This window comes from Zalophus californianus, chromosome 17 (assembly GCF_009762305.2).
Source record: "Zalophus californianus isolate mZalCal1 chromosome 17, mZalCal1.pri.v2, whole genome shotgun sequence".
Taxonomy (NCBI): Eukaryota; Metazoa; Chordata; class Mammalia; order Carnivora; family Otariidae; genus Zalophus; species Zalophus californianus.
The window spans coordinates 58932293-58946241 of NC_045611.1; the positions used below are offsets into that span (position 1 = coordinate 58932293).

At 43.3% G+C, this 13949-nt stretch overlaps 1 protein-coding gene across 3 annotated transcripts in view; it reads left to right on the top strand.

The window, feature by feature from the left end:
• The window catches only part of LOC113935748 (zinc finger protein 548-like), a 28120-nt gene that overhangs the window by 5097 nt on the left and 9074 nt on the right, over positions 1–13949 (top strand). For 2 of the 3 annotated variants that reach the window (XM_027618142.2, XM_027618143.2), the window contains exon 2: positions 13474–13595. In XM_027618142.2, coding sequence (XP_027473943.2) covers positions 13474–13595 — 122 coding nt within the window. Of the gene's footprint in view, positions 1–192; positions 1801–13473; positions 13596–13949 lie in introns of those variants that run through there. The other variant, XM_035724962.1, reaches the window with a different exon arrangement.

The window sequence follows — 13949 nt, forward strand, 5'->3', positions numbered from 1 at the left end:
GGGCCCTCCCGTCACGGGAGCTTGCCAGGCTGAGCTCTGCACAGCGGGCCTTCCTCTCACTGTCTCGAGTCCCCCTCGCCCGTCAGCAGTCTCGTGGCCTCCTCCGTGAGTGTGTCTGGCACACATTCCCGATGGGGCCGCCTCCTCCCAACAAAGTCAGCAGGCACTTTACCGGCATTTCTCTGCTTACAGGTTGCTGGCATGGAGCCCAGGATGAGGAGGCCCCTTCAGAGCAAGAGGTTTCTGTAGGAGGGTCACAGGTCAGGACTCCAAAGCCAGGCCCATCCATCCAGAAGTCCCAGCCCTGTGAGACGTGTAGCTTGCTCTTGAAAGACCTTTTGCATTTGGCTGAGCATGATGGAACACACCCTGAGCGAGGCTTGCACACTTGTGGGGGAAAGCATTTCCAGCACCAAAAGCATCAAATTAGAGAGAAACTTTCCAGAAGTGATGAGGGGAGGCCTTCATTTGTGAAGAGCTGCAGAGGTCACGTGACAGAGACGACCTTTACATGCAGGGAAGGTAGGAAGAACTTCCCAGCCAGCTTAGGCCTTCTCCAACCACAGGCTCCTCATGTTGTAGGAAAGCCACACTGGGACACGGCAGGTGGAGAGGCCTTTCAGAATGAACAGAATTATTACAAGTGCACCCAGTGTGGGAAAACCTGCAATCATAAACATATACTTGTCGACCATGAGAAAATCCACACCGGAGAAAAGCTTTATGAGTACAGGGAATGTGGGAAGGCCTTCCTTAGAAAGTCCCACCTCCATCAGCACCAGAAGGGCCATGATGAAGATCAGCTTTATGAGAACCCAGAACGTGGAGGATTCTTTACACAGATACCTGGCCTCAGTGACCACCAGGGTATTCACACCAGGCTGAGGCCTTTTGAGTGCAACCAATGTGGGAAGGGTTTCCTTCGACTCTCCCAACTTGTTGGGCACCAGAAAATCCACACAGGAGAAAGACCTTATGGCTGTAGTGAATGTGGAAGTTTTTTTAGGAATCGCTCTACACTCATTAGACATCAGAGAGTTCACACTGGCGAAAGGCCGTATGAGTGCAGTGAATGTGGAAAAGCTTTCACCCGCAAACATAAACTTGTTGAGCATCAAAAAATCCACAGTGGTGAAAAGCCTTATGAGTGCAGTGAATGTGGGAAAGCCTTCAGCCGCAAAGACAAAGTTGTGGAACACCAGAAAATCCACACTGGAGAGAGGCCTTATAAGTGCAGTGAATGTGGAAAAGCTTTCAGTCGCAAACATAAACTTGCTGAGCACCAGAAAATCCACACTGGAGTAAGGGCTTATGAGTGCAGAGAATGTGGGAAATTCTTTATGGACAGCTCCTCACTCATTATTCATCAGAGAGTTCACACTGGAGAAAGGCCTTATGAGTGTGATAAATGTGGGAAATTCTTTAGGTACCGCTTCACACTCATTAGACACCAGAGAACTCACACTGGAGAAAGGCCTGATGAATGCAGCAATGTAGGAAATCCTTTAGTTGCAACTCCACACTCATTAGATGTCGGACAAATCACAGTAGAGAACAGGCTTATTACTGCAGCAAATGTGGGAAGTTTTTGTGGTACAACTCCAGTCTCATTACACAACAGAGAGTTCACACTGATGGGAGAGTCCTTATGAGAACAGCAAGTGTGGGGACATCTTTACTTAAAACTCTGGCCTCGTTAAACACTGTCAAATTTGCAACAATAGAGAAATGCCTTATGAGTGCAGTGAATGTGGGAGAGTCTGTTGATTTATGTCATTTTACACTAATTTGCATGTTTTTAGTATTTATATATATTTGGAATCCTACAGTCTACTTTTGCATGGCTGCTTTTTATTCTGTTTTTACATAAATGGAATCCTAAAGTATATCCTTGCATAGCTATTTTGAGATTTATCCCTATTGTGTTCATTCCTTTTTATTGCTGAGTGGTATTCCATTGGGTGTATAAAACACAATGTGTTTATCTATTAATGGACACGTAGGTTGTTTCTAGTGTTGACCTATTACCAGAACAACCACTGTTATAAGTAAATACCTGAGAATAGAGTGTTGCTCATAGATGAATGTTTAACTTTTTAAGAATTGACCAAATTGATTTCCAATGTGAATGTGCCATTTTATACTCCTACCAGCTGCATATAAGAGTTCCACTTTGGAACACATCTTTGTCAATAATAGGTATAGTCTGTCTTTTTTAAGTTAAAACAAGTGTGTCATAGTCTTATTTTAATCTGCATTTCTGTAATAACTAGTGATATTGAGTATTTTTTATGTGCTAAGCAAGACTGCATTATGTGTTAGAGCTGTATTATGTATAAACAACGAAAAGACTTTTAAGTGTAGACAGTGACTGAGCAAAGAGTAAAGAAAGTGAAGTTTAAGCTAAGTCACTCAAATTTAAGTTCAGCTGCGTATGAAGTGATTGTCAAAAAACTTGATGAACCATCTGCCTTCCACACAAATGTCCAGCAAGGCATTGTTCTAGAATTTTCTCTTTTTACTTGATTACTTTTTTTTTTTTAGTGCCTTCAAGGTATGTTTTTGCGACATAAAATTTCTTAAAAATGTTTTAGGGGCGCCTGGGTGGCTCAGTTGGTTCGGCGGCTGCCTTCGGCTCAGGTCATGATCCTGGAGTCCCGGGATCGAGTCCCGCGTCGGGCTCCCTGCTCGGCGGGGAGTCTGCTTCTTCCTCTGACCCTCCCCCCTCTCATGTGCTCTCTCTCTCTCTCTCCTTCTTTCTCTCAAATAAATAAAATCTTTAAAATAAAAAAAATGTTTTAAATAGTTAATCATTTTTACAGTGATATAAATAATACAGAATTTGCTATTTTAATCACTTCTAAGTATTTGGTTCTGTTGCATATTAGAATTATCCAGAAAAACAGAACCAAACTAGTGTATGTCTGTCCATATATGTATGTATATAGAGAGGTTTTTTTTTAAGATTCCATTCATTTTTTGACAGAGAAAGACACAGCGAGAGGGAACACAAGCAGGGGGAGTGGGAGAGGGAGAACAGGCCTCCCATGGAGCCCAATGCGGGGCTCAATCCCAGGACCCTGGGATCATGACCTGAGCCGGAGGCAGACGCTTAACAACAAGCCACCCAGGCGCCCCTAGAGAGATTTATTTTAAAGTATTGGGTGACACGATTATGTTGGCTTAGCAAGTCCAAAATCTTCAGGGTAACCTGGCAGACTGGAGACTCAGGTAAGAATTTCAGGGCAAGTCCAAAGCAGTCAGCAGACAAAATTCCCTCTAGTTTATGCAGGTTACTGCTTTTCTATTAATGCTTTTGAGTGGATGAAGCCTACCCTCATTACAGAGGGTAATCTGCTTTACTCAAAGTCTACTGATTTAAATGTTAATTCAAAAAGCACTTGAAAGAAACACCCAGAATAATGTCTGACCAAATATCTGGATGCCATGGTCTAGCCTAGTAGACCCACAAAATCAACCATCACATGTATTATTAAGTACATCACCATCCATCTTCGGAACTTTTTCATCTTCCCCAACTGAACGTATTTTTGTATCATTAAACACGTTCTTCCCAACTTCACTCCCCCCCAACCCCCAGAAACCATCATTCTACTTTGTATCTCTATTGTCTATGAATTTGACTACTCTAGGAACCTCGTATAGGAGAGATCATACATTTGTCCTTTTGTGACATTTCATTTAGCATAATAGTTTCATTTTTGACATTTTTATTATGAATACATCGCATAGAAAAAAGATCTTGAATTAAAGTTTATCACTTCATTTTTAAGAGCTAATTTTCTAGACTTGCATCCACTGGTTTTGATCAAAATTCATGGCTCAGTCCCATTGTTGTTCTAAAGTGATCTATTTTTTTCTTATTGTCAGCTTGCAAGACTTTCTTTATTCTGTGATACTTTATTTTAATGTGACAAACTATAGAAATGATCCCTGAAAGTACAGTAGTTATGGGTTATTCTTTTATAAGTATTTGTCTCACTAAATTTTCCTTATTCATAGATTCTATGTTCATGTCCCTTATTTTTTTAAATGTTTTTAGATTCTTTAAGCATCCTCTGATCTGAACTTAACAGCATTTTAATTCATAGCTGGTTGTATCCATTATGTTATTCATCCTACCTACTCTATTTTTCACATATTTTGTATTTTATAGTTATTTTGAGTTGAAATCCTCATTACTTATATGACTCTGCTGTTGTCCTTTCCAGTTTTTAATAAAATTTATATGCATGCTTTATAACTTTTAATCAAACTATTTTAAATTTATACAATAAACTTTATAATGCTTTTACTTTTCAGGTACCTAAAATACTTCCTATGAGGTCATGGCCCACTAGGGGGTATCTGTTCAGCCACATGCTGAGGATGGGATTGAGTGTCGCCATGCACTGAAAATTAAACACTCAGACTTAATACTGAGCAGACATGCAGGACTGCCTCCAGAGGAGAAAAGCAGCTGCACAGGCTTAAACATGGTTTTTACTGAGAATCTTATCAGACAAATTCATCAAAGAGCTTCAAAGCAGGGAAGGCTTAGAACAAAGGAGAGCTATTACTTTTAAACATTAACTACTAACTCATCCATAGGATATGTGCCATTATTCAGAAAGTACGTATAGAAAAAAAGATTGGTTATAATTACCCCTGCCCTCCTGAGCCTTGTAAGGGTCATGAGAGCTTTGTCTCAAATGCCATTGCGTGAGACGGGTTGAGGCAAAGCTGATGCTGAGGTTTCAGCAAATGCCTTGGACTCATGCCCAGAAGTCAAATCATATTTTCTTTCTTTTTTTTTTTTTAAGATTTTATTTATTTATTTGACAGAGAGAGACACAGCGAGAGAGGGAACACAAGCAGGGGGCGTGGAAGAGGGAGAAGTAGGCTTCCCGCGGAGCAGGGAGCCCAATGCAGACCCAATCCCAGGACTTCGGGATCATGATCCGAGCTGAAGGCAGATGCTCAATGACTGAGCCACCCAGGTGCCCCTCAAATCATATTTTCTAAAGTTAACTCCACAATTGAGGTCAGGCCTTAGTTTTTGCCCCTTGAGTACGGTTGAAGCTGGCAAGAATAAACCCCTCCCAATCCAACACTGCTGGTAACACACCCACTTCTGTCTTCCACTTCCTGATAGAACTTTCTCTTTTTTCTCATTTGAAAATTTTAATTCCAGTGTAGTTAACATACAGTGTTTTACTAGTTTTGGGTGTACAATATAGCATTTCAACAATTGAGGCAGAACTTTCTCTAAATATTTGGAGACTGATAAAAATAAATGCAAAAATCCTCAAAGAAATGCTAGCAAACCACATTCAGCAGCACCTTAAAAGTTTTACGCTATGATTAAATTGGATTTATCCCTGGGATACAAGGATGACTCAATTTATGCAAAATGTAATACTCCACATTAACAAAGGATAAAAATCATATGATCATCTCAATAAATGCAGAAAGCATTTTACAAACTTCAACATCCTTTTATGATAAAAAGTTTGTAACAAATTGAGTAGAGTATACCTTAACATAATAAAAGGCATATACGAAAAGCACATAGCTAACATCATACTCAACGTTGAAAAGCCAAAATCTTTTCCTTTAAGATTATAAACAAGGGTGCCCATTCTCTCCACTTTTATTCAGCATAGTACTGGAAGTCCTAGCCAGAGCAATTAGGTGAGAAAAAGAATTGAAAGGTATCCAAAATGGAAAGGAAGAAATACTGTCTCTGTCTGCAGATGAACTGATCTTATATGTAGAAAACTTGAAAGGCTGGGGTGCCTCAGTGGCTCAGTCGTTAAATGTCTGCCTTCGGCTTGGGTCATGATCCCAGGGCCCTGGGATCGAGCCCTGCATCAGCTCCCTCCTCTGCGGGAGGCCTGCTTCTCCCTCTCCCACTCCCCCTGCTTGTGTTCCTGCTCTCGCTATCTCTCTCTGTCAAATAAAATCTTTAAAAAAAAAAAGAAAAAGAAAAAGGGGCGCCTGGGTGGCTCAGTCATTAAGCGTCTGCCTTCGGCTCAGGTCATGATCTCAGGGTCCTGGGATCGAGCCCCACATCGGGCTCTCCGCTTTGCGGGAAACCTGCTTCTCCCTCTCCCACTCGCCCTGCTTGTGTTCCCTCTCTCGCTGTGTCTCTCTCTGTCAAATAAATAAATAAAATCTTAAAAAAAAAAAACCTGAAAGGCTGTACCAAAACAAACTGTAAAACTAGTAAGTGAATTCAGTAAAGTTTAAGAATACAAAATCAACATACAAAAATCAGTTTTGCATTTCTACACACTAACAAATGATCTGGAAAAGACATTAATAAAACAATCTGCTTGACAATAGCAACAAAAAGAATAAAATACTTAAGAATAAATGTAACCAAGGAAGTGAGAGATCTGAACACTGAAAGCTATAAAACACTGATGAAAGCAATCAAAGACAACTAAATGGGAAGATATCCCATGTTCATTGATTGGAAGAATTAATAATGTTAAAATGGCCATTCTACCCAAGGTAGGTAATCTACAGATTGAATGCAATCCCTATCAAAATTACAATGACACTTTTCACAGAAATAGGAAAAAAATCTAAAATTTATATGGAACTACAAGAGACACTGAATAGCTCAATCTGGAGCAAGGAGAACAAAGCTGGAGGCATCAAACTTCCTGTCTTCAAACTATACTACAAAGTTATACTAATGAAACCGATACAGTACTGGCATCAAAACAGACACATAGACCAGTGGAAGAGAAGAGAGAGCCCAGAAATAAACCCACACATACAAAGTCAACTAATTTTTGACAAAGGAATCAGGAATATACAATAGAGGAAAGGATAGTCCCTTTAATAAACGGTGTTGGAAAAACTGGATATCCACATGGAAAAGAATTAAATTGGACCCATATCTTACACCATACACGAAATCAACTAAAGATGAATTAAAGACCTAAACATAAAGACCTGAAACAGTAAAGCGAGAAGAAAACATAAAGGGAAAGCTCCCTGACATTGGTATTGGAAATAATTTTTAATTAATACCAAAGCACAGGAAACAAACAAGTGGGACTACATCAAACTAAAAAGTTTCCGCACAGCAAAGGAAACAACAAAATGAAAAGGCAAGGAGGTTATGCTATCTACTTTTTGTGTGTATCGAATAGCAAATACCAAAATGCACATGTCAATTTGTGGTGAGTTTTCTGAAGAGTTGGCATTAGATGATAAAACTTCCTTTCAAATGTATTTGTGTGGTATGCAATTGTTCACTCAATATCGAAAATGATGAGTAGTCAAGTTCACAATTCTCTCGAGTTTTCCCAGGTGTAGTCTAAAACCAGCACCTGTATACAGAGGGTGGGGAGAGAGCAAAGAGAGGCCAGTCCAGATTGGTAGGTGGCTGTTTTAATAAGCAGAGGGAACTTACATATGAGGCTTGTCTTGGGTAGCTGCAAGACGAATGGATCCCTGCACCACTTGCCAAATTTTAGAAGTTTATAAAGAGGCTTTACTTGGGTTCAGTCACATACACTGTGCAGGTGTTCTCAACACCACATCATGATCTCAAGGCTTTGTCCTTGGAGCAGTCTTTGGGAGTGAGAAAGACAAGCAGGACCCACATTCCAAGGACAGGGGAGGGGGTGAGGAGCCTCGGAGTGCCTGGGGTCTAGCTCACAGGTCAACTGGCAGTCACATCTTTTTGGTGATGTTTTCCAACAGATATAAACCAGTATATACTAACAGTTAAACTTGAGAAATGTAGGATTTCCTTCAATAGCAAAGAAAATGATTAAAATAACATTTTATGTTACCTAACTGAAACTTTATGTCTGTTGATTAGTAACTTCTCATTTCCCCCTCCCTCCAGCTCCTGATCACCATTCCAGTCTGATTTTATGAATTTAACTATTTTAGATTCCTCATCATCTAAGTGGAATCATGCAGTACTTGTCTTTATACTGTGTCTGGCTTATTTCACTTGGCATAATCTCCTCAGGGTCTATCGCGTTGTCATGTATTGTAAAATTTCCTTTTTATTTTATTATTTTTTAAAGATTTTATTGATTGGGCTCCTGGGTGGCTCAGTTGGTTAAGCGACTGCCTTCAGCTCAGGTCATGATCCTGGAGTCCCGGGATCGAGTCCCGCATCCGGCTCCCTGCTCAGCAGGGAGTCTGCTTCTCCCTCTGACCCTCTTCCCTCTCGTGCTCTCTATCTCTCATTCTCTCCCTCTCAAATAAATAAATAAAATCTAAAATAAATAAATAAAATCTACCTTTAAAAAAAGATTTTATTGATTTATTTGACAGAGACATAGCGAGAGAGGGAACACAAGCAGAGGGAGTGGGAGAAGGAGAAGGAGGCTTCCCACTGAGCAGGGAGCCTGATGTGGGGCTCGATCCCAGAACCCTGGGATCATGACCTGAGCTGAAGGCAGACGCTTAACGCCTAAGCCACCCAGGCACCCCTAAAATGTCCTTTTTAAAGATTGAATAATATTTTGTTATTTGTATATATCATGTTTTCATCATCCATTCATCTGTTGATGGGTACTTAGTTTGTTTCCACATCTTAGCTATCATGAATAGTGCTGCAGTGAACATGGAACTGCTAATATCTCTTCCAGGTCCTTTTGGGTGTATACCTGTAAATGGGATTACTGGATCATATGGTAGTTCTATTTTTAGTTTTTTTTTTTTTGAGGACTGTCCGTGTTGTGCTCCATAGCAGCTCTACCATTTTGCATTCCCACCAACGGTGTAAAAGTGTTCCAGTTTCTCACATCATTGGCAAGACTTGCTGTATTTTGCTTTTTTGATAATAGTTGTCCTGTCAGTTGTGAGGTGATATCTCGTTGTGGTTTTGATTTGCATTCCCCTGATAATTAGGGATGATGAGCATTTTCTTATATACCTGTTGGCCATTTGTATGTCTTTGGAGAAATTTTTGTTCTTTGGATGTTGAGTTTGATAAGTTCTTTTTTTTTTAAGATTTTATTTATTTATTTATTTGTCAGAGAGCACACAGGCGGGGGCGTGGCAGGCAGAGGGAGAAGCAGGCTCCCTGCTGAGCAAGGAGCCCAATGCATCACTCAATCCCAGGACCCTGGAATCATGACCTGAGCCAAAGGCATTTAACTGACTGAGCCACCCAGGCATCCCAAGTTTGATAAGTTCTTTATAGATTCTGGATATTAGCCCTTCATCTGATATGTCATTTGCAAATATCTTCTCCCATTCTGTCAGTTGTCTTTGGTTTTATCGACTGTTTCCTTTGCTGTGCAAAAGCTTTTTATCTTGATTAAGTCCCAGTAGTTCATTTTTGCCTTTGTTTCCCTTGCCTTTGGAGACGTGTCTAGCAAGAGGTTGCTGCGACCAAGGTCAAAGAGGTTGCTGCCTGTGTTCTCTAGGATTTTGATGGATTCCTGTCTCACATTTAGGTCTTTCATATATTTTGAGTCTATTTTGGGGGTATGGTGTAAGGATATGGTCCAGTTTCATTCTTCTGCATGTGGCTGTCCAATTTTCCCAACATCATTTGTTGAAGAGACTGTCTTTTTTCCATTGGATATTCTTTCCTGCTTTGTCAAAGATTAGTTAACCGTAGAGTTGAGGGTCCATTTCTGGGTTCTCTATTCTGTTCCATTGATCTATGTGTCTGTTTTTGTGCCAGTACCATACTATCTTGATGATGACAGCTTTGTAATAGAGCTTAAAGTCCGGAATTGTGATGCCATCAGCTTCGGTTTTCCTTTTCAACATTCCTTTGGCTATTTGGGGTCTTTTCTGGTTCCATACAAATTTTAGGATGATTTATTCTATCTCTGTGAAAAAAGTTGATGGTATTTTGATAGGGATTGCATTGAATATATAGATTGCTCTAGGTAGCATAGACATCTTAACAATATTTGTTCTTCCAATCCATGAGCATGGAACCTTTTTCCATTTCTTTGTGTCTTTCTCAATTTCCTTCATGAGTATTGTATAGTTTTCTGAGTACAGATCTTTTGCCTCTTTGGTTAGGTTTATTCCTTAGGTATCTTATGGTTTTGGGTGCAATTGTAAATGGGATCGACTCCTTAATTTTTCTTTCTTCTGTCTCATTGTTAGCGTATAGGAATACAACTGATTTCTGTGCATTGATTTTCTATCCTGCCACTTTGCTGAATTCCGGTATGAGTTCTAACAATTTTGGGGTGTAGTCTCTTGGGTTTTCCACATAGAGTACCATGTCATCTGCATGACTTTTCTGTAACACATTGTAAAAAGCTGTGATACAGGATATTTATGGTGTCCTGACAAAGTCAATGTAGGAATCAGGACCAAATCATTAAACACAGGACATGTCCTTCAATTGTGACAGAGTCTTGATTTATAAAGGTGACTGAGTGCAACATGGAGGGGTCAATGCCATTGAAAGGGAAGTTGTGCTACTCAACAGTTTCCTGTGTTATGACTGGTAAATTAACATTTGCTAAGTACAGCACGGGGTGCTGGATGGTGGGCCAAGTTGTGGTTCAATGACAGACCATAAGAGAAATTGAAAAAGAGAGGTTTATACTCACAGGTCCTGGAGGAACTACATGGCACACTTCCAGGGGCCAAACAGGGACATCAAGGAAGAGTGCAGGCAGAAAGGCATGACCTGGGGCACATGCCTTTACTAGGGTCCATGGGTTTAGGGCTTCCAGGTTTCCCAGTTAAGCCCAGATTGGTCAATTCTTTTCTTTTCTTTTCTTTTTTTTAACGTAGGCTTCATGGTGGGCGTGGAGCTCAACACGGAGTTTGAACTCATGACCCTGAGATCAAGACCTGAGCTGAAATCAGGAGGTAGAGGCTTAACTGACTGAGTCACCCAGGCGGCCCCAACTGTTCAGTTAAAACCAAAAAGAGCTGGGTTTTGGTAAGCTCCAAGGAGGTCTTATCTAAGGGTGAACATAAGGCATACAGGTGCTGGGAGGCTAGGGATGGTTAATTACAAGGGTCTTTGGAAGTCCTATCAGGAACTTTTATTTGCTTATGGCTCTTTGGGCTGTCATGCAGGGCATGTGCTTCCATGAGGGGGTGAATGTCAGTGTAAGGTCCCCTGCAGGCGGCTTGGCCAAACAAAATGGATGCTGAGACAGTGACACCATGAAGTAACATAGCTAAATCCTCAACACCCTGGAAATAAGAGACACAGCACACCATGGAGGGCCACATGAAACCATGTGACATTCAGGAAGGAGGGGGCAGGAGGAGAAACTGAGAGTATGCCTTTCAGACTAAAATGCCTTATTGGGCAGGAAGTAAAAACACAGATTAGGGTTCGTTCTTGTGTTTATAATAGCAGCTTTGCAAGTCTGTGAAGCTGACTTGCCAAGAGAGAAGTATACATCTTTGACCATTAGTTTGGCCTTCAGATAAACGAATGCTAAATAAACAACTACAGAAAACACAGAACACTCCTGTATACTGAGAGCAGCCGGCAACCCTATCCCCAGTGTGTCCTGTGCACCCACTGTTGTGCCTGAAATCCAGTAGGTATGCACCGTACATTTCTTAGATCAGTAAATACCACAGCACAGATGGTTGTTCATTTTCACCTTTGAGGTAACTCTTTAAAAATATCGTCTCTATCCCTCCAAGTAGTTAATAGCCACATTGTCAAGTATAAAAAAAGAATCTTATTTTGGAGTAAAAAACCTGATTATGGCCAAGATTCATGCACAGCCATAGGCTTGGCTTTATCCTCTTGCTTTTCAGATTTCACTGTCTCTCAAACTTCACTGAGATCTTAACTTTTCTTAATGTTTTTTTTTTTTAAGTTTTTATGTATTCGTTGGAAGGAGAACATGAGCAGGGGGAGGGGCAGAGGGAGAAGTGGACTCCTGGCCGAGCAGGGAGCCTGATGTGGGCCTCAATCCCAGGATCATGACCTGAGCTGAAGGCAGACGCCTAACTGACTGAGCCACCCAGGCACCCTGTGTGTTTAGTTTTGTGGTTTGTGTGTTTGTGTTTAATGTATTACAGGTGTTTCCCTAGAAGTATTTCTGCTAATCTGTCTAAATAACGGACCTGACTCTTAATTTTGGCTCGGGTCTTGATGTCAGGGTCCTGCAATCAAGCCCCACATCAGGCTCCATACTCAGCACGGAGTCGGCTTGTCCCTCTCTGCTCCTCCCCCTGCTCTCTCTCTCTCTCTCTCTCTCTCGCTAAAATAAATAAATAAATACATCTTTAAAATACAAAAATATAAATAACTGATCACTTCAGTAATTTCCATTTCACAAGTGTTTTTCTCAGATAATTTCTACTCCCTGTGATGACACTGTTGCTAGAATTTCAGTGAACTGATAAATCTCTTCCCAGCAAGGAGACGAGATAGTGGGTTCCTCCCGTTTGTCTGAAGAACAGGATGCTCCCTTTTTACCGGTGCCCCAACTATGAAAGGAGCACACACCATCCTGGCAGGAGATGGATGTGTTAAGCCACTATTCTTTTCAGGTAGATATCAGATTTTTTTTAACGTTTTATTTATTTATTCATGAGAGTCGGAGAGGGAGAGAGAGAGGCAGAGGCAGAGGGAGAAGCAGGCTCCCCGCCGAGCAGGGAGCCCGATGCGGGGCTCGATCCCAGGACCCTGGGACCATGACCTGAGCCGAAGGCAGACGCTTAGCCATCTGAGCCCCCCAGGCGCCCCTCGATATCAGATTCTTAAAGGAATTGACAAACACCTCAGGTATGACTACTCACTGGGTTCAGACACAATCACGGATCAGGCAGGAAAGATGTTTTTCTGGGAATCAGAGGCACAGCTTCACCGTTTCTCCCTACTTCGGTGCCCCATCTTTGCTCCCCCATCTTCCCCTCCACGGCTCTGTCTGAAGCCTTCCCTTTCCTGTCCTGAGCCAAATACGCAGCTCGTTAAAACGGACTCGAGATTCAGTCCGTATTCTGAAAGGCGACAAGGTCGTAGACAGCTACGAGTGGACGTGGTGTCGTGACAGGCTGTGTCCCTTTGGCTGTGTAGCCTTTGGGAACTTCCGAGCTCCTTCGCATAGGAAGTTACAGGTCCCTAACCATTCTGTGACTTCCCAGACTGCGCTCCAAGAAATCTGGAGAGATCCCCTTTAAGAGCAGGCGGGACCCCGCCCCACCTTTGGAGCCGCGGAACTCCATTTCCCAGAGCCCCCGACGAGGCGTCCAGTCTTTCGTCCACCACAGAAGGAGGAGGGCCTCCGTCCGAGAGGCGGAAGGTGGTGGCGGAAGCGGCAACTACGATACCCATAAGTCTGCGGGGCGCGGCGGCGGCGGCAACTGAGCCAATGAAGCCTTAAGAGAGTGACGCCTGCATGCGTGCGCATCGTGAGGGGGCGGGACATCCGCCGTTCCTTCTCGTCGGTTTGCTTGCTCTCGGCTTCGGGCTTTCAAGGCTTACAAGGCGTCTGGCGGGTGCGGAGGTGACAGGGCGGGAGAACGCGGGGAGAGGCGTAGTCTCCGCCGCAGAGGCGGCTGCGAGGCGCCTTCGTCCCCGCCCGGTGGCCGGCCGCTCCCCGCCCCGCTCTTCCCACGGCTCGGAGGCGGAGGCCGCGCCCATGAAGCCGGCTCAGGTGAGCGCTGCGACCCCCGGGCCCTCTGCAGCCCGCCCCTCGCCCCGAGCGCTGCAGCCCCGATGGAGGGGCGCCCGCTCAGCTCCCCACAGCCGGGCCCGCGGGGCGGGAGCAGAGGGCGCCCCGGCGTGGGGTCCCGGCTCCGTCCGTGCGGTGGGGCGTGGCGGGGGGCGATCCCGGCAGGGGCTCCCGAGTCGAGAGCAGGGGTGGGGGGGACCGGGACCCTTGTGTGTGCGGGGAAGGGAGGGCGGGGCGGGGTGTCGCCCGCAGTGCGGCGTGGGCCCCCGGGTCCGCGGAAGGTCGCCAGGGGGCGGGGATGGGAGGGGCACGCCCGGAGTCCGAGGTTGAAGGTAG